Consider the following 24,330-nt stretch of genomic DNA (forward strand, 5'->3'; position numbering starts at 1 on the left):
ACTTTTATTAGACTGCTATAGATTTGCTACTTATAGTAACTGACAGTATAGAGAAAGGTTCTTTTGTATGAATAGTAACAAGAGATATAATTCAAATGATACATACTTGAAAGAAATAATATCAGGTTTTCCTTTGCCAGCTTTCGTTTTCCTCAGTTTATAAATCTCTTTCGACGTTTTCTTCAGCATCTTTTCCACTCTCTTATCCTCAGCACTTTTGCCATTCTTTCCGCTTTCAGCCTGCGCCATAAGGTTCTGGAACTTGTGGTCTTCCAGCAACCACGTGGCGAAGTCAGTATCCCCTTTCTCTCGAGCTTGCTCTAACCTCTGCTTCAATTCGCGCAATCTGCTCAGCTCGTCTTGAAGATTATTTAATCTGGCGTGTTGAGCTTGAAGATCCAATTCAAGGTCTAGCGAGGTTCTAGCAGTAGGCGGCAAATTGGTGGATTTCTTTGAAGCGGTTTTGCAGCTGAGAGCAGACGAGGGTCTTCGCCATCGAAGGGATCGTCTTTCTACTGAATTTCGCTGGAAAGGACCGCCTCTGCGATAAAGCGGCATGCTACTATCGCTGTCGCTTCGATTCAACTGTAACGAGATCCATGAAATTAAAACACGAATTAAGATTACAGCGTTGTCTTTAAAAGTCTGGATACTTACCCGACAGATATAGTGATTTTTGCTGACTGCAGCACTGGGCGAAAACGTCTGACTTCTTTTGATTACAATCGAATTTTTATCATCGTGCAAAGCATTCGAAACAACCCCGGCCGCTGAAAGTTTCCTCTGTTTTCCCTGTTCTGGTATGAAAATACATTCAGTGTTGGTTTCCTTGTCTTGAGTTTGTCTTGCTTCCTCGTTCAGCTCTTCATCCTCCTGAAATTCACCAATTAATTTAATATAAATTTCTATCTGCAGTTTGGAAATTATTAGCATGAAAAATAATGTAATTATGGCAAATTAGGATGCATTAAACTGTAAGAACTTCCTCAAAATTGTGGTGTTTACCTCATGCTCTAAAACATCCTCCAAAACATTGTCTTCCATCACAAATTCCACAATGATGCCCTCTTCATCACTGTCCTCGCTTCCGCTTTCGCTACCACCGTTTTCGTCCTCCTCCTCCGGGCTGCCCAAGCAATTAGCTAACTCCTCCAGCCTCAACGAGATGGCGGTTTGCAATTCGTCGCAGCCCTGATTTCTAGTTAAGGTAGACGTCTGAGAGCTGATGATCGTGCTCTCGTCACTGCTCTCCTCCTTGGTGTTCTGTCCACCACGATATACAGATATATCCGACTCTTGTTTGTCATGCTTAGCCTGTCTTGCTACGCTGGTGGAGATGCTGTTGCTGTTGCTAGTGCTGGTGCTAGGACTATCGGATGGCTGCATGAAGCGAAAGGAGAGTATGTTGTACCACTTTACGCTTGGCAATTCTGGACTGAAGTCTGCAAGTGATACTTGGGCACATCCCTGAAACAAAAATTAAATAGATGAATATGAAGACCTTAGCTAACATTTTGGGTTAATTTATAATATTCATAGTAAATTTATTAATTTATTCGTTCCTTGAGGTTCACAGCATATTTTAAATATTGTACCTTTTATTATAAACAAAATATGCAAATATGTAGTGAAGTAAATCTTGTAATTAGGCTAAGGATGTTTATACATTTAAATTACATGGATGTGAAGTATGCATCTGATTGCAAAGCACAGTGTGATAACGCATAAGTAATAAAAAAAGGAATCCATTTACAGCTATGAAAGTACAATAAGCTATTGTATGTACATAACTCTATTAATAGGTTAATGCAAAATTAGATGATAGATGACTTCCATGTTTAAAGTTTATTGTAACATTTAATGCTAATCTCTTTTACGTGAATCTCTCACCATTATACTCCTGTGTATTACAGAATTAGTCTTTAAATAAAACTTATTAGAAAAAACAGACTAGAAGAATGCTGATGCATAAAATTATATATGCAGGTTATACAGTAAAATCTGTTAAAAATTATTACAAGAAAATACTTGAAAATCAAGTATTCGATTCTTTCTATGCGTGCACTGCTATTACCATATAGATGATAATGAAAATAGAGGAAATGAAACAGAACCGGAAAACACGTACCAAGCATTCCTCAGACTCATTGCCCGTGCACCAAACGTTAATTTGCAATGTCTTCGTGTATAATTTGTTGAGTGGTACTGCGATGGGAAACGTTTCACCAAATGTTGGTTTGCGCAAATCCACAACAGGTTTTGTACAACACATGTGATTAACGGGCGGCTGCATCGGAAGCAATGCAGCTTTTATGTACCTGAAAATAAACAGAGAAGCAACTATTATTTTTTAGTTCTTATCAATATTCATTTTATGAGGACACTTCAGTTGAATTTTAAATTATGAAAAAGTTTATGTTGGGAACAAGTTAGAGTTTCAACTTTTATGCTGCTATTAGGGAAACTCTAATCAGGAAACTTTATTAAATACTCACACTTGCGCATTGTTAGGAATAAAAAGGGCAGCTAGATTCCTTGCACGTTCAATTCCAACATGAAGTAGACCGTCACTTACAGAGTATCTGAACAGATAATTTAAAATTAATTATTATACAAGATTAAGTTGCTGATATAATTATTTTGTGGAAGTAAAGATTAATGTATAAAGTTACAAAACTAAATATTTTCTAAAATGAAAATGCAAACAAAATTAGACAGAAAAATTACATTATCCAAAAATAGGATGTCAAATCAAATTGAATGATATAATCAAATAATTAAATTTAGTATTATTTTATCTGAATAAATTTTAAGGATCAAAACTATAATAATGGTTTAATAGATTCAACTATTCTGTTAATTATCCCTATTAAAATATGCTCAAGCTCTACGTATTCCTTTTCTTATGTTTCCTGTAATTTAGATAGCCGGAAAAGACGTCATTATTCGAGCATACAAATTCTAATCACGTCCGTATTATAAACTCAATACTGAATGTGTTTTAACACAGCTCTACCTAGCTGTTGCATACTAATAACTGAACAAAGACCTAACAAATATCTGTCATTCCATTATACACAATATTATTGTAAATGAGATTAAAATACTTAAAAATGAGCATTGCATTTTGTAATTTCTACATCTTTAGTCATATTCCATCTTTGAAAAGTGAAACTTGCTTAACATTTTATTTTACTTCCACTTTTGGTAAAAATATGTAATATGTACAGTCTTCAATAGTACTTTTGCAGCTAATTATTCTACTATGATTGAAAAGTGATGCGTTGCAACTGTATCATGAATGTTTACGCTTAAAGATATTTTTCTATTTTGTACAATTTATGTACTGTTAAAATTTTATCTACTTTACTGTACTCAGTATGCACAGTATTCATTTATATATCATACGTAGGCTGCAGATATTTATACAGTTATCATATATCAAAGACCATAAATTGTACATAAATCTATGTAATCTATGAAATCTGTAGTACATAGATTATATAACTTATGTATATTTTATAGAGTTATATATGTATTATAAATGCATAAACGTTTGCAATCTGATCATAAGAATTGATGTAATTAGATTTGTCTAGAGATTAAATTTGCTTTAGTAATAGTGCCAATATTTTGTATCAGAAATGTCCAAGTGACTTTTAGAAATTTGTATAAGTTTAAAATTTAGAAATTTGGAGGCTTGAAAATTGTACATGCTAATTGGAAATTGACAAATTTAAAAATGTGAGAGTTAGGGATTTAGAAATTTGAGAATTGAAAATTTAGAAATCTAATCATTTCCAAATTTCTGATATAAGATGTTCATCGTCCAATGTTCCTTACTTCCTGGTTCAATCTAGTTACATCAATGATCATATGAACATAAACATTTATAGCCCAGTTACAACCTACATTTACTGATTTCATTGCATAAATGTCTTCTATGAAATGATATGGTATATTGACAAATCACCCTATAAACTCCTTCGAACACTAAAACCCAACCCACATGGTCGTAAACTACTAGTCACAGTCACTGAGCTACCACTCTATTCAACCGGAACCAAATTCACATGTACCAAAGTACTTTTCCATTTTATTACAGAATATATTCCTTCTATCTATATAAAATTTCATCGATTTGCCTTCTTACCCCCAAAACTAAAAAAGCAAAATAATGCAAAACGAACCTAAGCTTAATTTGCACCTGCGCCGTCTCCGGACTCATCTCCCCAAGCGCCAACGAATCCACGTCTCCGATCATTCCCAGTACTTTTCTACGATTAGAGGCCTCGAACACTCCCGAATCACCGGCAACACTTTCGTCGGAAACGGCTGCTGAAACCGATCTGGTGTTGGTTCCGGAACTGCTGGCTCTCGATCTTATTCCAGTCGGCGGAGGTGTCTCACTGATCGGCGACAGAGGTGGTGGCTCCTGCGTGGGTACCTGGTGTTGTATCACGCAGACAGGCCTACCAAGACCGCTGCCTTGTGACATGTTCCCAGACTGCAGCTCGACAGGTGGATGTGGACCACCGACCAGCTTCAAACGATCTTGAGAACCAACGCACGACTGCTCGTGTGACGAGGTTTGCTGTTGGCTGAGCCTGAGTTCCGCCAATCGGTCTTCCAATTGAGTTCCATCCAGGTGGGCGTTCGACGAGGTGGTAGGTCTTTGATGCTGCCGCCTCTGCATCTCCACGTGTTCGTATGCGGGTGGTGGCCCCATCGGAGCGTTTTCGTAGAGCGGCGAAACGGGCGGACTGACACTGGACAGGCTCGACCTTGGAGACAAGCTGGGCTGTGACCGACCGGGTGATGGAGTGCTGACGAGATTATTTTGTTCGGAGCCTCTAAGCAATCGTTCGACGCGTCTGTGTAGGTCAACCATGTCGACAGGTCGCTCTTGCTGCGAGCTAACGGGGCCCAGACACTGAGGACCGCCGTAAATGTCGGTGAAACTCAGGCCTGAGCTCAGAGAACCCTTGCTGCTGGTCGTGCTGAGACTTCCCAAACTGGAACTGCTGCTCACCGACAGCGTGCTCGCGCTCAAGGTCTTCAGTTGATTTTCTAGCGTCGCCATGGAGCGCAAAGCGTCCCTCAACTGCTGCAGCAGTAGCTGTTTCTCTTCGTGAAGCCGCACGCGGTCAGTTATGGTCTTATTCGAAAGCTCCAGCGCGTTATTCAAGTCCTGCTCCAGACGACGGATCTCGCTCTGGATCTTCTTCATGTCCTGCTGCGTTCTGGTGCGAGGAGTGATACTTCTTAGCTCCCTCAACAGCTGTTCCTTCTCCTGGAAGAGCAACAGTTTATCCTTGTCGCTTTCCGTTTGACCGGGTGTCACTTTCTCTTCAAGATCTGCTAGCTGCTGTTGAATGTGCTGTATCCTCTTCCTTGCCTCGTCGTATTGCAACCTCATTCTCGCCATCTCGGCCAGGCGAGTGCCAATTGGCACCAACTCGCCGGATAGATCTGTCTGGGATGCTGTGCTGAGCTTCTCCTGGGGCAAGCTGAGGGTACTAGCCTCGGGACTACCCTCGCAGAGCTGCAATCTCGTCAGCTCGTCCTTCAGCTGCGCCAGGGACTGCATCAATTCAGCTTTCTCTTTCTCGCCGGAACTCAGGGACTTCTGAATGTTGCGGAGCTCTGTCATTATAGCCTGGGCCTCGGTGATGTTGTAGCAACCTCCATGGTGCCCGCTTAGTTTCTGTTCGACACTGTATGGAAAATAGAAAGAATGAATGAAATTCTCGTTCTAATGTGACATAATGATGTTAATATGGTCGTTAGTATTCATTTAGTCATAAGGTATTTAAAAATAGGAGGTATACAAATTTATTACAAATAAAAATACTATCTGATGAGACTTTTGACGGCTTCAGAATAGTGAACGTGGTTTGCGTTCTAAATATAGCAACATAACGAGTAATTTTGTAAAATGTAATGATCTAATGTGTGATTATATGTGTGGAAGTATACAATATGTGACATTGTAAGGTGTAGCAAGATAGAATGTGGTGATGTAATGCGTGGTAATGCAATGCATAGTAATGTAACGTGCAATAAAGTAACATGTAGTAATGTAACGGGTAATAAAGTAACGAGTAGTAGTGTAACGTATAGTAATGTAACGAGTAGTAATGTAACGTGCAATAGTCTAATGGGTAGTAATGCAATGCGCAGTAACGTAACGGGTAGTAAAGTAATGTGTAGTAATGTAACGTGCAGTAATCTAACCGGTATTAATGCAACGCGCAGTAACGTAACGGGTAGTAAAGTAACGTGCAATAAAGTAACATGTAGTAATATAACATGTGATAATGAAACGCATGGCAATACAACTGGTGGCAATATAACGCGTGGCCCACTTCAAATAAAAATCCTAGTTATCCCAATGGAAATATTTTACACAAAAACACATATTCAGTTTAAATTTAAGAAAAGTTAAAAAAAGTGATACCATACCTTGAAAGAGTGTCCACTCCTCGTTGCGTACAATTCATTTCTGCTCGAATCTGTTCGAGTTCTCGTTTTAGTCGGGAAACTCGACTCCTCGCGAGTGCGACATCGGATTTCAAAAGATCCGGATCATACTTGGTACTCAAGGAACTTGAACTGGAGCACACTGCAAGTAAACAAACGAATAATTAATTTTTCATAATTTTGTTTACATAAAGGAAAAATTTCTTAATATTGAATATAATATTATGAAATAATTTTTTAATTATTAATTATAATTTAATATCTAATTGCTAATTAATTCCTTATCTTATATTGCCACCCTTCTTTTATTAATATTGTCGATTATTAACAAAATTAACTATGTAACTATTTTTTAATGATAACTGTATTATTTTTTTACAATTTATTAAGATATTTAATTGTTTAACCTTTACAGGAATAACGTTTTTAAAAACAAAACTTTTTAAGATTACAGACATTAATGATCAAATTTTGTATGCAATTATATTATACTCTTTTTAAATCTAAATTTTAAATAATATACTCCTTTTAAATAATTTTAAATAATTAAATAAACAATTTGCAGAAAAATTAATCATATACAAAAAAGAGAAAATATCTAAATAATATGTGGACATAGAGTTAAACTCAGAAAAAAATACACGTCCATTACGTATCATTACTAACTACCACTAATTATTAGAAATATCCTATCTTTATTCCATTGCAACACTTCATTACAAAATTTGTACTTCTTTGAAGAAATCAATAACTGTGATTAAAAACATCCTGTTATTTACATCCTATTTAATTTAAACAAATGTGTCTCAAACGAAATCGCAGCAATTAGATTCATCGTGTCTAAATAACTGTTAATACAACCGTAAATTTCATAGTACACTTCAAAGGATATTTCGAACGCTAAAAAGATTCCGGAAAATAGATACCGCTAGCGTTAAGGTGTACTCACAACTTGTACGCGATGCGCCGAGCGTCGTTAGAGCGTTGTTAAGGTGATTGTACTCATCCTGGGCCAGACATAGCCTCTGCTGCTTCACATCGTAGATTTCCTTCTTCGCCTGCAACACAATTGCAAAGAAACCATTTTTAAAACTGTTACTATACCAAAAATCACAATACCGTCACCAAAGTTTGCGAACGTTTTAATCGCGAAACACTTCGAACCTGACTTTGACATAACCTAAATTCGCGATAATAACACTGAAAAAAGTTTTAGTCAAATTTCCTAATTTTAATTAAATTCTAACCAAATTCTTATTTATTGTAATTGATCAAATCCTTATACGTGTGTACACCGTTTAAAAAACACTTCACGAGAAATTCTTCGAACGGAAGTGACCTTGAATTTTGCTTTTCATCTCGATCACTTCAAACTACTTATGAAGTAGATTTAATTTCACTTAAAAATCGAATTAATTAAAATTGAGATTTGTGTAGACATGCATTATTTTTAAATGTAAATTTGCAAATAAACTTTACAGATAAATTTTTATCACTAAAGTACTTAAACCTCAAACGAGACTTAGTGAATTGAAATTCGATAGAAAAAATTAATTAAAATTGAATAGAAGCTGTAGGAATTCGAAGTATGCAAACGCTGTTACGCAGCGTTCGTAGTACTATGAACAGCACGATACGCATCGTGCATTCTTGCACTGTTAGACGTCGTAAACGTGGTACTACCGCAATAATATCGATAATGGTTTCGAAAAACGTTTGAGATTCACAGTAGCATTTTATCTGAATTTCATTTCTGTGGAATTTTCTGCCCCGCTATTCTACGAGCCTCGAGCTCCCATTTCGCATCACTCCACTGTCGAGCGTGTTCGAGAAAGACACACGAAAACAACTCGGAATTTCTTACGGGTTTTAAAATCATATCCTACGCTCGGACACTGTTACTGTTCTCTCGAGCCGAACAGTACGGAATAGAATAATCCTCGAAAGCACTGAGGAATTTCACTTGAACACACCGAGAACAAGTAGTGTATAAAGAATCCTGTTGCCCTTACGTATTCACAGTAATAGTACGCGGTGGCGTCGGTGTCATCGCGTCTGTAGCACTGCTCCCAGTAAAATCTCTGTATCTGCTCGTCGTTCTCGTAGTCATTGTGGTAGCACATCCTCATCCGATACTGCGAGACGACGTTCTCGTAAATTTGCTCCTGCTGATAAGGCTGCTTGCACGTTGATCGTTGCTGTTCTGGATATTGTTGGCGTTGCTGTTGTTGCAGGCGCTGATGATGCGCGTGCTGATGGTAATTGTTCACGTAGGTGCGGTACTGGTGCGCCGGTACGAGTACGCAGAGTGTGTACTGACGGTCCATGCCGGGTACACAGTAGACTAGGCACGGTTCCTCTTCTTCCTCTTCTTCCTCCTCTTCTTCTTCTTCTTCTTGGTCGTCGTCGTGGTGCACGTCGTCGTTGTAGCCTCCTTCTTCCTCTCCTTCAACTTTTTCTACTCCTCCTTCTCCTTCTTTTTCCTCTTCTTCTTCTCCTTCGTCTTCTTCTTCCTCTATCCCGTCGGGCGTCTATCTCCTCTTCCTTCACCTCATCTTCGCGAAGGCCTCCTCGAGACTGGCCGGTTTACGGGGCCCGAAATTCCGATCCCCACCTCTGTGGGTCTCAATTTTTAAGGGATCCCACCTTTTTTCCACCTTTTTGCCTTCTCTTCCTTCGCTTCTTGCACCACCCGGTCGAACCTCTCTCCTTCCCTTCTCGTTTCCATCCTGCTTTTACCTACTACCCTTCCCCCAACCCGCGTCCCAGCATCCTTCCTTTTTGTTCTTACGCCTCTCTCTCCTTCTTCCGTTTAATCCTTCGATCTCTGCTTCCTTCTCGCTCGACCGCACACTCGACTGCCTCCATCTTCGTACAGGCATTCCTTCTATCCTCTCTTTCTGTCTGCTCCTTCCACGGTCCTCTCGTTCGTCTCGCTTCAACCACGGTGGCCTCAAGCGGCTCTTTCTTACCCGGTGTAAAAAGGCGGGCCTCATCCTGAGGCCCGGCAGGACCGTCGCAATCGAGCCCTTGCGCCCCCCCTCCCACTCCGATACTTCTACTATTCTTTCTTCTTCTCGTTCCACGCTCGTATACTCCCCTCCTACGATCCTCTTCCTTTCGAATACTATGCGTTTCATGCGACATTCGTTTTTAGCGAGTCTAATTGATACTAGAACGTACGCACACGTGCTGCGCGCCATAAATATTTACGATATCGCGTGACAAACTTCTATTCCTCGTTTCACTTTCTTTTGTTTTACACTCGGACGTTCAATTTCCTCCGGAGGCAACGGAAATTCCACGATATCTAATTACAAATTCTTGCGCCGCGAAAAAATGCCAATAATAAGCCAGGGAAATAACCTGTAATACTGATCCGTAGGTTACGGCGTTAGCGGAATGCCTGCTATGTCACGTGCTCTGACGAGTGCACCCGATTACTGCCGAAACTATCGTAGCGGTTACGAAGTTACGATTATACCTTAGGGCGCGTTTACGCTGAACGAGTATATATTCACAATGACATTTCTTCGTACCTGTATTATTTAAAAGAAAAATGGGAATCTTTGTCAAATTTAAGTGATGAACATTCCTTTTTTCTATTTTACATCTAACAAGAGCTAAATCTCTTGCTTTATGTTCTACGTTCTATGTTCAATATTCTATGTTCCATGTTCTATGTTTCATGTTCTATGTATCATGTTCTATGACCTATCTTTTATGTTGTACGTTCTATGTTCTATCTTTTATGTTCCATATTGTATGTTTCATTATCCGTTGCTCATGTAATATAAACATATTTTTATGAAATGCGTTGTGATTGACTTTAATTGTTAAAAAGGTACTTATAATTCATACTGCACTATTTTAATCTTTCAATATATCTTGCAATATATACAAAATATTTATAATTAATTTTTTATTTATTTAAAATCATCACGTACGAATAGAACAGAGATGCGTAATGCGCATGCGTTGCACTATGCGCATGCGCATTAACGTCATATTGTAATAATGTTATATGTCATACTCTTGTCATCAAATTGTCATACATTTCATCCGATAAATTTAACTTAATATTCGAAACGAAATTACAACAGATAATTTTCTTTACGAAATAGATATGGTGATTCCTAATTTGTGAAAAAGAAATTTAATTAAAAGGATAAAAAGGCGAATATAGTCCATCAAAGTGCGTTATTTTTTGTGTGGCATTAGAGCGGTGGTAAGTGTAGTGGTGAAATGTTAAAATACGGAGAAGGTCGCTTCGTATTCGTCATCGAAGACTACCCCCGAGGGCGTACATTTTTTCAGCGACGCGGAATGTGGTGGTATGCGAGGCTGACATGCAGGGCGCCGCGGGGCGAGCACACGATCCTGTCGCTGGCGGAGGCCAGCCTGTAAGGGACGACAGAAGGGACGGAGTAGGGAGCCTGGAAGCGGGATAGGAGGGGAAAGAGGGCCTGACGAGGTCACGGTACGACCCTGTTGAACGTGGTCCCATCTCGGACTCTGTTGGTCGGTAGTAGAACCGACCTTGAGTCGCGCATTATGCCTCGTCCTTGTTGGAATTTCTGGGGCCACTACTGGCCCATCAGCCGTGTCTTTGATCATCTAAGAACAGGCCCGGTGGACCTTGGTATATGTCCCCTCTCCGTCAGGAGGCCCGCTCCGTGCCGGTAGTGATGGGACCAATTTCTCTTCCCTTGCTCGTTTCCCCATCGACGTTACCAATAAAGGTAAATTAATAAACGATAATCTCGTTCGCTGTCTAATTAATTAATTGGATCCAAATAAGGTATTCCCCTAAATTCCATATACTTATGAAATTATAAAGTTGAAAAAATCATTGTTCATTGTAAAATGATTCAATTTTTTTTTTTCTTGTAGAATAAAATTTTTCTCTTGATTACTTTGCAGTGTGATACAAATAGGAAGGAGAACGAAGGAATCAACAACCGCTCGATTCCATCACTACGCATCGAAGAATTTCGCCCCTCCACGGGTACCACCACACCACCCCAAAACCGCCGAAGGATTCACGGGACTCAGGCCCCGCGCGCATATTTCTCGGTCCACACTATTATTGTCGGAGGCTCCGTAGATGCTATCGAGTACGAGCCGGTTCGCTCGCCTCGCGGAAAGAGGGTCTTATTTTTCCCCATCCTCCTCCCTCTACCGCTCCCTCTCCACCTTCACAACCGAAGCTCTTCTTACCTCAATCCTTGCATCTCCCTATGTATCTATCATTCCTTTTTTCTCTCCTTCGAAAGATCGACTCGCTTCCTTCTCGTCCCGTCGCACATCCGAAATCTCTTCCGCTTTAGGTGCTTTTTACAGAGCAGAACGATGACTGATGTTATTGGCACCGTACGAGAATTTCTTCGCCCGAGGCGAATATGCAGTTGCATTTTTTATTTTTACTATGTTCTTAGGTATTAATTGAACAGTCTACTGTATATGATTGCAAATTATTGACGATTTGCAAATAAAATTTGGTAGAGATAGGCTGATGTATATTTTTATATTTGTGCATAATTTACTAATTTCTATTTCTTAATGACCATTGCTGTACATATGTCATTAGACAAATACTTAATCTATCATTTTAATTAATAAAAAATTTTAATTAGTATTTAAAGCAATTATACAATACTTGAAATACTTAAAATATCCAAACCGTGCAAATTTTAATTTTTATAAAAAATTCTAGAAATGGTGTAACAGTTTTATTTTTGTTAACTAGGACGAACTTTTTAATTTATCTAAAGATATTCCTGTACTTCCCAAATAATTCTGTTACTCATCAAACCGTGACTCTACAAAAATTTCAAAGATGAAAAAGGTAGAGAACGAACGTCGTCGAACGACAAGGCAATCGAATAAACACTTTCTCCACCGGGGCTAAACTTTAAGTCGCAAATCACGTGCGTGTAGCAACCGAAGGTACACTCTGGTGCAACCATTGACTTCCTATGGACAAGTAGACATACTCGAAGTTAAACAATTTTTTATTTCACGTATTTTTGTACTTTCAAATTTCTGAATATTCTAGATCCCGAATTTTATAATTTTTTAATTTTTCAATTTTTCAATTCTGAAATTAAACAATTTCTTATTTTCCAAATTTATAAATTTGTAAGTTACTAAACTTCTGTATTTCAAAACTCCTAGTTTCTAAATTTAAAAATTCCAAAATTATAAAATGTTCACATCCATTAATTTTTAAATATTAAAAATTTCATATTTCCCTATAACCAAATTCCCAGGTTCTGATATATCCCTAGATCCCCAAACCCCAAATTCCGAGACTCTAAAATTGTTACCATCAAGAATAAATACTCAGATTACTATGATTCAAAATTACAGAATCCCTAGAACTGCAAATCCCCAAATTTCTATATCACAAAATCCCTAAATCTGTAGATTAAAAATCCCTAGAACCTTATATACCGAAATCACCAGAATCCCAAAGCCTCCAAAGACCGAGATAAGAGTCCCTAGATCTTCAAATCACTATATTTCCACATTTCAAAATTCCTAAAGTTCCAAGTCACTATAGTTCCTAGTTCTGAAATACCCTAGATTCCTACATCCACTAAAATTCCTAGATCACAAGTCACTAGATTCTTGTACACCGAAATCCCCAGAATTCCAAGGTCTCCAAAGACCAAGATAAAAAATCCCTAGATCCTATAATCACTATACTTTCAAAACCCCAAAATCCCTAAAATTCCAGATCCCTATAGTTCAAGATTTCTAGTCCCCAAAATCTCTAAATCCCTATTTGCCAAGAAATCCCTAGATCCTCAAATCCCGATATTATCACGTACTTAAATTCTTGGGCAAATTGAGAGGAGTCCCTCTCAAACGCCATCTCTTTTGAGAAAATGAAGTACAAAGTACTTAAATTCCCTAATTCCAACTGATGCCAAATTCTCATGTTTCCAAAATTTGAATTTATCGCAAAACTTTCAGAGCCTCAAATAAACCGTAAAAATCAACATGTGGTCAGTCCCCCCTCGTATTCTCCCTAGGGAAGGGATATTTGCCGTTGACTGTACGGGTAGAACGAAGCGACGTAGAGTACGAGACACGCAACACTCGTGTATCATTAAGGAATTCCTCTTCGAAAAATATTGTTAAGGAATTCCTGGTTGGCAAAAGAGCAGGATCCGTCGGGCAAAGGGGTCATGCCTCCGTATTAGAGTCCCGTATGCATTTTGATGGAAGATCCACCACCTACAATAATAATTCCTGCGAAACAACGCGCACGCACGAGCGCATTCATGAGTTGCACGCCGGTGTGTACGTGAGCGTACACGTGTCTATCGATCCCCCGATCTTGAAGCTGTAAAAACCAGAGAAGAACCTACCTTTTTAGTACACAAGAAAGAGAAGCAAAAATTACGAGAAACGTAGGAGAACAAAGTAAGACAATCCCGTGTAAGAAGAAAGGGAAAAAAAAGCGCGCACGGGGGAGAGAGAGGAGGGGAGGGGTCTCTGGACGAAGACGAAGGAAAAGACGAGCTTGGCATCTCGTGGTCGAGCGAAACAGCGAAATGAATATCTTTGATGGGCATCCTAGTAGAGACAAGAGAAAGATGGCGGGGTAGTCGCGAATGGTGGAGCGAATAAGCGTGCAAAAAGGAAATAAGCAGAACAATCGAGAATAACGCTGGAACGACCGTTGAAAAAGTAAATTATACGTATGCCTATTTCGTTACAAAAAAGAACGTAATGCGGACGTGTATATGTACCGAGCTAGCAAAAACTTGTGGTTATCGCTGTTGTTATTGGCAGTGATAGTGGATGCTTTGTGTGGAAATGATGGCCAGGTCAAGTGCCTCATGGAGAAATCATGGGCAATGGGTTGCAAGGTGCTTGACGAGAGAGATTTATGGGGATGGGGGATTTTTTGGATGAGAAATATGGGAAGTTTTTTAGTTGAGAAATTTGGGAATTTTTAGTTGAGGAATTTGGGAACTTTTAGTTGAGAAATTTGAGAATTTTTTAATTAGAAAATTTGGGGATTTTTTACTTGAGGAAATAGAGAATTTTTTAGTTAAGAAAGTTGGGGATTTTCTAGTTGGAAAATTAGGAATTTGCAGTTGGGAAATTTTGGAATTTTTTAGTTAGGAAATTAAGGATTATTTTCTTAGAAAATTAGGAATGTTTTAACTGGGAAATTTGGGGATTTTTTACTTAAGGAAATAGGGAATTTTTTAATTAAGAAAGTTTGGAAATTTGTAGTTGAGAAATTAGGAATTTTCTGCTTGAGAAATTTGGGAATTTTTTATTTGAGGAACTAGCGAATTTTGTAGTTAAGAAAGTTGAAAATTTTTAGTTAGGAATTTGGGAATTTAGATATTTAAATATATAGGGATATCAAAGTATATACACATAGTTACAAGTACAAAATTAAATTTCTCCAGTTTCATAGTAAAAAATTACCAAATACAAAAATTTTCAATTTTAGGTTACAGAGATGATAATTTGTAAATGTTATAATTTAGAAATATAAAATTAAAAAATTTAGAATTTGGACTTGGTAATTTAGTAACTAGATAATTTGCTAATTTTGTTACTAGATAACGTGGCAATTTGGTTATTCACTAGTCCACAACAGCAATTTAGTCATTTATACATTTGCTAATTTAATAATTTGTTAACTAAAGAATTTAGTACCCTGCTAATTAATCTTAATAATTTGTCAATACAATAATTAAAATTTGCAAACCTAAAGACATAATAACAAAAAAATCTGAACATTAAAAACTATTTAATTAAAAAATGTACGTATTCGCAAATCTCTAAAATCCCCGAATATAAAATTGGAAAAATCTGCCAATGTTTTCATTGGAAGATTCGTACATTCTTCATAAAAATATAGGAATCGATTGATGCGATCACAGTACGCCCGTATCCCAAGAAGTTTATTGTTGTTGTAACTGTCATCGGTGTTGGTATTCGTCGTATTGCGTTGCGTATCATTGTTGCGTTGCGATAGTGGCAGGCAGCAGTAGTAGAGGTTGCAAATATAAGAACATCGGTGTGCGGACGATGGTGATGGTGCGGCGATGGTAGTGGTGGTGAGATGGCGGAGGAGGAAGAGCGATTGGAATGCAGCCGAGTGAGGAATTCCGGCCCCTCCCGCATATTTATCTGAACGCTGCTCGCCGGTCTGCGGGGCCCCGTTCCGAGGCGAAGGGCCCCCTTTTATAGTGCGCCAACTACTCGGCCGCTCATACCACGAGGAGAACGAACCAAGAAAGAGGGATAGATAGCCAACGGAGCCAGTGTCGGCCCACTATATACCGTACTATGGATCTCTCTGTTCAGGAATGCCCGCGGTGTTTTGTAATTGGGCGCATTCGTGAGATTTTCTTGTGAATACGCAACCGGTGGAAATTTCGAAAGCCAGCTTCTTCCGGCGAATGCGAAGGGCGTCGCTGAACAACGCACGCGTAATGGGGCTTCCTACAGAATTTCGGAGAGTTTCTGATCGAAGCGCCGCGTTATGTAAAATCAGTTTCTTATGATTTTATTAGCGGACTGTGTGAGGGGGCAGAACTTTATATAATTATGATCGCTCGGATTAATTACGAGTGGATGGGCGTGGGTAGATTGGTGGTGAAAGCAACATTTTCGGGATAAATTCCTTTCGTGTTATTAATTCAAGTTAAAGGTTTCTGGATTATGGTAAATCTGGAAGTATTAAGTTTAATGGTTTGTTGGAACATTGGAATTAATGGAATTTTCGGACCTTTGGATTTTCGAATTTCGAAATTTTGAAATTACTGAGTTTGGAAATTGGGAATATTGAATTATAAAACTCGGAATTCTGGAATCATGAAATTTGAAATTTTGGAACTACGGAACACTGGAATTTGGAATTTTGTATTTCGGAATTTTGAAATTTTAGATTTTGGAATTTTGGATATTGAAATTTTCGAATTTTGGATTTTGGAATTTTGAAATTTTAGAACTTTGGACTTTGGAATTTTGGATTTTGAAATTTTGGATTCTGGATTAACGAATTTTGGAATTTTAGAACTTTGGATTTTGAAATTTTGGATTTTGGAATTTTGAAATTTGGGATTTTGAAGTTTTGGATTTTGGATTTTTGGATTCTGAAATTTTTGAATTTTGAATCTTCAAATTTGGAATTTTGGATTTTGAAATTTTGGAATTTTGGATTTTGAAATTTTGGAACTTTGGATTTTGGAATTTTGGAATTATGGATTTTGAAATTTTGGATTTTGGAATTTTGAAATTTTGGATTTAGCAATTTTGGAATTATGGATTTTGAAATTTTGGATTTTGGAATTTTGAAATTTTGGATTTAGCAATTTTGGAATTTCGAAATTTTAGATTTTACAATTTTGGATTTTGAAATTTCGGATTTTGGAATTTTAGAATTTTGGATTCTAGAATCTCATATTTTTCAATTTCCAATTATCGCACATCGAAACTCAGGAATGTCAAGTTTTAAATTCAACCGAAATTTTAAAACATCCAAAATTGAAATCTTTGCAACTTTTTCTACAAGCTTATCGATTTATCTCTAATTCCAAACGATCTTAATTTAGAATCCTCCTTGAAAGAGAATCATTCCACTTACTGAACTTGAAAATCTTTTTATCCTCTTGTGTCCGTACGATTTAATTCGAATAGAAGAAAAATGTGCAAAATAAAGAGCGAATTCGGTAATCCAATTAAAATTTGACGATTCGGTAGCAGGCAGGCGGGAAAAAGAATCAGGAACGAGTGGAGCAGTAGACTGACGACGGAGAAAAGCATTTCTTCGGTCGGACAGCTGTTGCCGAACAAAGGCCGAAGGATACAAAAGAGGAATTTCTTGGGGCGCACGTGGCTCCCGAGAGAAAGAGAGAAGAAGGGGAAAGAAAAAGAAGAATTCACGGCTAATGCAAGGGATCGACTACACACGTGACCCGCTGCACCCTTTCGGGAATTCCTTCTCTTTCCCTTGATTTCCCCCTTTTTCATACTTTCGATACATCATTCTTCGTCCCTTTTAACCTGCACATTCTTCTCTATTATGTTCCTCTTACAAATGGAATTATAATTATGCACACGCGTCCGGAATAGATTTATTTATAATAGCGTGTATAAAATCATAATTTCAAAATTTGAAAATTTTGATCTCAAAAATTGATGATTTGAATATTTAAAAAATGTACAAATTACATTTTGTGTTCCACAAGATCAGAAGACAATAATATACAATTCCTATATAATTGTCCTTATCCAGAAGAACATTCCATTTTAATTTGCAATTTCAAACAATTGCCTCAATTAAAAATTATGTAACTCCTTAACAGTTAATTGTAAGAAGCGCCTATATGTATCACTATAAAAGTTTCTGACAGCTTAAAAAAAGTTGAGAATTTATCAAATACGTATATTAATTTAATTAAGGTTTATTTTTCATAATATGTGTTTAAGGGACAAAGAATAAGTTAGAAGGCGGAGGAATAATGAACTAAATTGCACTTCATTCAGCTCATTAAAAACGTTTTAAAACGCCCAATAAGAAGAATACAGTAAAATTACATATCCCCGTCGAAAGAAATAAGTGTCACTGGAGTCTCGGAAAATAATAATTTCACAAAAACATTTAAGTATACATAGTTGCATACATGTCATAATTCTACGAAATTTCTTTTATGTACTTTATAACAGTTTTACTTTATTGTTATTTTCCCGCGTAAAAGTTATAGCGTGTCAACAGAAAATGTTAAAATATTTACAGATGATTAAAAATTAAATTGTAATAGACACACATTGTGGATTATATTTATTACCACGTTTAAAAACTTACAAAGTTGCATGTGAAAAAGATACATTAACTTGATAGGTTAAATAATGTTAGGATTTAACAGACCCTATCTCATTAGTTACGAATTAAACATTTTTTGAACAAAATGCGTTCGAGTTTCTAGAACTTACGAACGTCCGGTATTAACTTGTACCAACTCGTACAGAACACGCAACTACGTATGAAGTACGCGATTTTACCCATAGAAGTCGCCACAATACGCGACTTCTGGCGGATTTCCATGAAACATTTTGCGATCATAGCGATAAAGAAATTTATTTTACCGCTATATCTGTTTTAATTATTTATTTAGTTGGTTACTAATGTATTAGTTGGAGTCACGGAATTTATGGAAGATATGAAAGGTGGAAAATTGTATTAAGAATTTAACAGATCGGTGAATATGAATGTATGTAAAGTAACGAACTGAAATTATAAATTATTAGAGAACACAACTGTGTTAGTTTAATGTAAATAAATTTTTATGCTTGCTACTTTATGAAATTAATTCAATATTAATATTATTTAATTTTTATTAACATTATTTAAGTTTTATTGATACAATTAAATTAAAAAAATTTTTTTCCAATATTCCAGATTCCTAAATCCAAATATTTCTACAATTATATATTTTTAAATCTCAATGTCTTCAGACCGAATATCCCCAGATTTCAATAAACCTACAAAATATCCCTAGGTATCAGCTGCACTAGATTACAATATTTTCTTTTTTATTATCAGAAAATTTCAAAATCCCTAATTTTCGAATTTTTAAATCCCTAACCTCGGTTCCGAAATATTCCTAGTAGAAACTAAATAATAATTATCCACCTCGTAATTAAAATTTTAATTTGCCTTATTAAGCACGTGCACTTCACTGCAGTAATCAACGCGATACATGAAAAACGATATATTAGAATATCGAAGAAATCTTTAGAAGTTTAAACAATAGTACATAATTAAATATTTATACTAACTGGCGTGTATATAAACGAGAATTATCGTTGCTTTCGTGAGCACAATAAATCAGACAATCTCTAGATTATTATTATCATCGAAAACAAAAAACATAATGTGATTAAGCGTGTACGGAGAAATTTACACACAATGACACATTAAATCCTTTGTTTTTTTTTTCTTTAAATATATGTATAGTTTGACAACATTAGATCATAGTGAATTTTGTAGAAAAATATATACAATGTTTACGTATCTATTATACATTTAAAATATTTTTGTTTGTAATTATTGTAATATGTTTTGTTTTTAAAACGAATATACATTTCAATTTACTATAAAAAATCGTTTAATTATTGCAGTTGGGATACAATAGAACTTTTAGTGATTATAAAAAGAAAGAACTTACTTGAAATGAATATTTGTGGATTACGCGCCAATAGTATTATGGCTGCCACATATTTTTCACGCACCAAGTTGCGTTTGAGGTTAGTTTCGATTTTCATTTTCACAAATTCATAGACACAATTTAGATTTCTTTAATATTGTATTTACGTATCACTACCGAGTAATTTTTATTTTAAACTACTTGTGTTTTATTTTAAATGTCTATTTAATGTTTAATTTCAAGTTTAATATTTATTCAAACAAGTGGTTGACACCATAAAATCGCACGTGTTTTCCATAAGCGCTACCTGCCGGTGTGAAGTGTACAGTAACAATTCTAGTATCGTTGCAGATATAGATATATAAATTATCTATGGTTATACGTATAATATTATGTATCTTAAAATAACTGTAAAACAAAAATAATACAATTTCCGTAATATGCAAAAGAAACAGTGATTTATTTACTTATCAAACCGTAACTTTTTTCATCATTTGGGATGATTCATTATATTTACGAATAACTATTGACTGACGCTAGTGCATGACATACATGCTGACTAATTTCAAACAAAGCATCAAGAACAATGAGCGACTTTGGGAGAGTATCAAAAATTCAGTTACCCTGAATCTATTAATCGAATTATGTGTCTGACGCAAATTATCGCTTTAAAAATAAAGTAATTACCATGAAAATTAATGTGCAATTGAAAACTAAAGAAAATACATTAATTCTTAAACTATGAATTTTTATGAATAATCTATTCATTTTTATGTTACCGATATTCGCAGAGATATGAAAAATTAAGATTAAATAATTTAAAACTCCACATTCTGAAGTTCAGGGATTATAAGATAATATCACACGAGGAATTTATTATTATTAAAATTGCGTTATTTTGAAACGCATTCTCTCCATAATTATATTTTAATTGAACGTATATTTTAACTGCATAACAATCGGTGAATTTTTCAATTAAAATTTACTGAAAATAATGAAGTGAAATGAAATTAACATTAGGAGCTCAATTAAAATAAAAATCATGTTCTTTCAAGTATGTACGCTCAACGGTAGTAATATATTAATGAGCATGCTTATAGCATCCTGTTACGAGTTTACTTTTATCGTACGTTTACCTATTCTTATAATTGCTGCGTGATTAATACGTTATTATCATTATCAAAACATGTTACAAGTATTAGGATCTGCTTGCGGTAAGCGATTCGATGTAAACGATTATTAATATGTTCAGATGATCTAACAAAAAGAACAGAATGTTTTATCAGTTCTGAAATTCTGTTTCAGAATTTTTTAGGATTTTAAATCTTTTAAACCTTGGGTATTTTTAGAATTTTAGGAATTTTGGGATTTTCAAAATTTTCGAAATTTAAAAATTTTTGAATTTTTGAGATTTTTGAAATTTAGAATTTTCAGAATTTTTGAAATTTGGGGATTTTCAAAATTTTCGAAATTTAGAAATTTTTAAATTTTCCAAATTTTAGAATTTCTGAAATTTTGGGATTTTTTAAATTTAGAATTTTTTAAATTTTCGAAATTCTGGGATTTTCAAAATTTTCGAAATTTAGACATTTTCCAGCTTTTGAAGTTTTGAGAATTTTCAACATTTTAGAATTTCTAAAATTTTGAGAATCTTTGGTATTTTCAAAATTTCGAAATTTTAGAATTTAAAAAATTTTACAAATATTTGAAATTTTAAGAATTTTGAAAATAATAGAAATTTTAAGAATTTTTGCAATTTATTTTTCGAAATTTTTAGAATTTTCAAACTGAAATTTTAGGATTTCGATGATTTTGTAATTTGACATTAAAATTTGTATTCTTTAGTTTAAGAATTTTGAGGATTTGGAGTCCTTAAAACCTAAGAGCTTTGAAACCTTGAAAACTTTTAAGTGTATAAATTTTTCCAAATTTACTATATTGTATTACTAATGCACCAATAATTCTATACAAATATTGTATTTACTTTTGATCATTAGATTACTTTGAAACATCGCAACATGTCAGTTACCACTGCTCAAAATGGCTGGCAACATGTTAATACGTTGCACACCACAGTGAAAACGGACATATGTAACACGTCACGCTATAATTGCAATTATTCAGAATACTATCGGATATGTTCCAATTTACTATACATTTTCCACTTATTACTTTACAAAATGAACAGTTTAATTATCATTATGAACACCTGAAGACAAGGCATTTAAAACTCAATTAAATTGTTTAATTTAAAACTGTTTAATTAAATTGTTTAATTTAAAATTAAAAAGGCATTTAAAACTCAATTAAAAGAACATATCACAAAATATAATTTTTAATTTTCTTAATATTCAATAAATTATATACATTGACATATTAATAATTAAGCTAAAAAATTAATTTGTCTCTATATTTTTAATAATCTATATTATTTGATCACATACGTCAATTTTCAATGTGGCAGTATTAATATAACCTTAAACGTGTTGATGTAATATTAATACCGCTTACAATTCGAATTTTATTTACCGATGTCAAGAAGTAATAAAAATTAAGAAATATATTAAATACAGTATAGACTTGCAATTTTGTTGCGTTCTGTTTCTCCGAATTCGATTATATTACACTCATGATAACCTCCGTTAAGTAAAATTTATTTCTCATTCTGTTTATAAAAAGTAGCGTGTTTATATATGTGAGTCATGTGTACACGTAGATGGTGGCACGTGCGCATTCACATAATACTACCTGGCATCTTATCGGTAAGGTAGAAGAATTCTTCGTAGAGAAAGTTTGGATATATATTGTGCGTTCGCTATTTATTGTTGTTCGCATGAAGCCACGCACTTCCTCTCGCAACTCGCATTCCACGTTCACACGTAACGACCATACCAGCGAACATAAATCTAGATGTTACACGTTCACAGATTTTTAACCTCCTCGGTTGACGAAGGCAGCGTATTCGCGTCAGGAAACAATTACTTTGTCGACGATCGCGATGGAATCTTAAAAATACTTTCATTCGATAATACAAGCATGCAAATAACGTTTAAGTAAATACATACGCATTCCAGTGCCAAATGTGTAGAAATAAAATAATGTGTATTCAAGTAAGCAAATAATGAGTGTATACAAGCATTTTGTACGAATTGAATAATATGCAGGTATGTAACTAATATATGCATACGATTGTTCAATACGTAGCATAAAAATTATTCAATATGTAGTATAAAATGGTATAACACGTAAATATGTAGGATAACCTCCTACATATTTCGTCTATCCTAACCTCGTTAAATTTAAAAAGTATTTAAAAATTTGTTCTGTAAATATAAAATGGAATAGCAATGAAGTAAAGCATGTAGTAGCAAGGAATTAAATTCTTCTATAATTACCTTATATAAATGAGATACAAAGGAAAAGTTGTATCTCTAATTAAATATTTTTTCAGATTCAGCTTATTATCATTGAATCAATATAGCAGATAGCAGACGGTTACTTCGCAAACACGTCTTTCCAAAATCAAAACATAACCTAAGAATGCCATAGCACTTGCTGAAGACAAATTTAGCACATTTTTGTGGCAAAAAAAGAACGAATATACTTATTTTGTAACTACAGTTATTAACGGGTTAGATAAAATCACAAACTCTTTACATTTATAATATTAATTTTGATTCGTTTAATATTGAACATACGGTAGAATTTGACTATTTTATAATACTACAAATTAATTTTTTAATAACATGTATGAGTTTGCTAAATATAGCAAATAATAAATACAACTGTAATAATATCAATATTATTTAGAATTGTGATACTTACAATTTTTAACTGATGAAATAATTAAGAAACAAAAATAGTTAGATAGTTAATTTTGAGTTATATCAAAGTTATTATATCAACAGTTATATTGTATTAGTGACATAAATAATCTGTTATAACAAAATGAAGTATTTCATTAAACATTTTTAATATCTTAAATAATCCATCTTATCGGATGATTTATTAAACACGGTTATTTTTGTTTCGACGATCAACGTACTAAGAAATTTCTTCATTCCTACTGCATTAATTTTACAATGCTTATTATTAATTAATGAAATTTATTTATACTACGTATGTGTGGTGTGTGTATGTGATATATCAAGATATATACATATTTCGAAATGTCTAGATGCCTATATCCCTAGATTCTCAAATTTCAAGGTTTTAAGACTTCTCTAGATTTTAATAACCCTAGATTCTGACATAACTATAATTTGATATACCAGACTGCTAATATATCTAGATAGAAATATCTCTAGATTTCAATATCACTAGAGGAAAATATTTCTAGATCTCAATATTACTGAACAAAAATATCCCTAGTTTCGAATGTACTGTGGTAGGTATATTTCTAGACTCGAATATTCCTAGTTACCAATAAACCTTAATATTCCTAGTTATTGATAAATCAGAATATCCCTAGATTTCAATATAGCAGATTTCAAATATCCCTAGGTCAGAATATCGCTCAATTCGAATATTTCAAAATATGAATACATCCAGAATTTAATATCCCTAGATTCGAATATCCGTAGTTACCAATATAGCTTTATATCAGTAATTATTAATAAATAAAAATATCCCTAGACGCCAATATCACCGATTCCAA

At 34.9% G+C, this 24,330-nt stretch overlaps 1 protein-coding gene and 1 long non-coding RNA gene across 9 annotated transcripts in view; one reads left to right on the forward strand and one right to left on the reverse strand.

Moving 5' to 3' along the window:
- The window catches only part of kibra (WW and C2 domain containing protein kibra), a 68,609-nt gene that overhangs the window by 2,304 nt on the left and 41,975 nt on the right, over positions 1 to 24,330 (reverse strand). For 6 of the 8 annotated variants that reach the window (XM_012294167.2, XM_012294166.2, XM_012294170.2 and 3 more), the window contains 8 exons: positions 7,433 to 7,541; positions 6,466 to 6,625; positions 4,191 to 5,717; positions 2,496 to 2,582; positions 2,129 to 2,318; positions 1,006 to 1,467; positions 658 to 873; positions 107 to 585 (listed from right to left, as the gene is read on the reverse strand). In XM_012294167.2, the coding sequence (XP_012149557.2) occupies positions 107 to 585; positions 658 to 873; positions 1,006 to 1,467; positions 2,129 to 2,318; positions 2,496 to 2,582; positions 4,191 to 5,717; positions 6,466 to 6,625; positions 7,433 to 7,541 (3,230 nt within the window). Of the gene's footprint in view, positions 1 to 106; positions 586 to 657; positions 874 to 1,005; positions 1,468 to 2,128; positions 2,319 to 2,495; positions 2,583 to 4,190; positions 5,718 to 6,465; positions 6,626 to 7,432; positions 7,542 to 8,495; positions 8,811 to 19,694; positions 19,855 to 24,330 lie in introns of those variants that run through there. The other 2 variants (XM_076534580.1, XM_012294169.2) reach the window with 2 other exon arrangements.
- On the forward strand, positions 22,412 to 23,322 carry LOC143265021 (uncharacterized). Its single transcript, XR_013039064.1, has 2 exons — positions 22,412 to 22,837; positions 23,125 to 23,322. It is a non-coding gene; the product is annotated as an uncharacterized LOC143265021 (long non-coding RNA).

This window comes from Megachile rotundata, chromosome 8 (assembly GCF_050947335.1).
Source record: "Megachile rotundata isolate GNS110a chromosome 8, iyMegRotu1, whole genome shotgun sequence".
Classification (NCBI taxonomy): domain Eukaryota; kingdom Metazoa; phylum Arthropoda; class Insecta; order Hymenoptera; family Megachilidae; genus Megachile; species Megachile rotundata.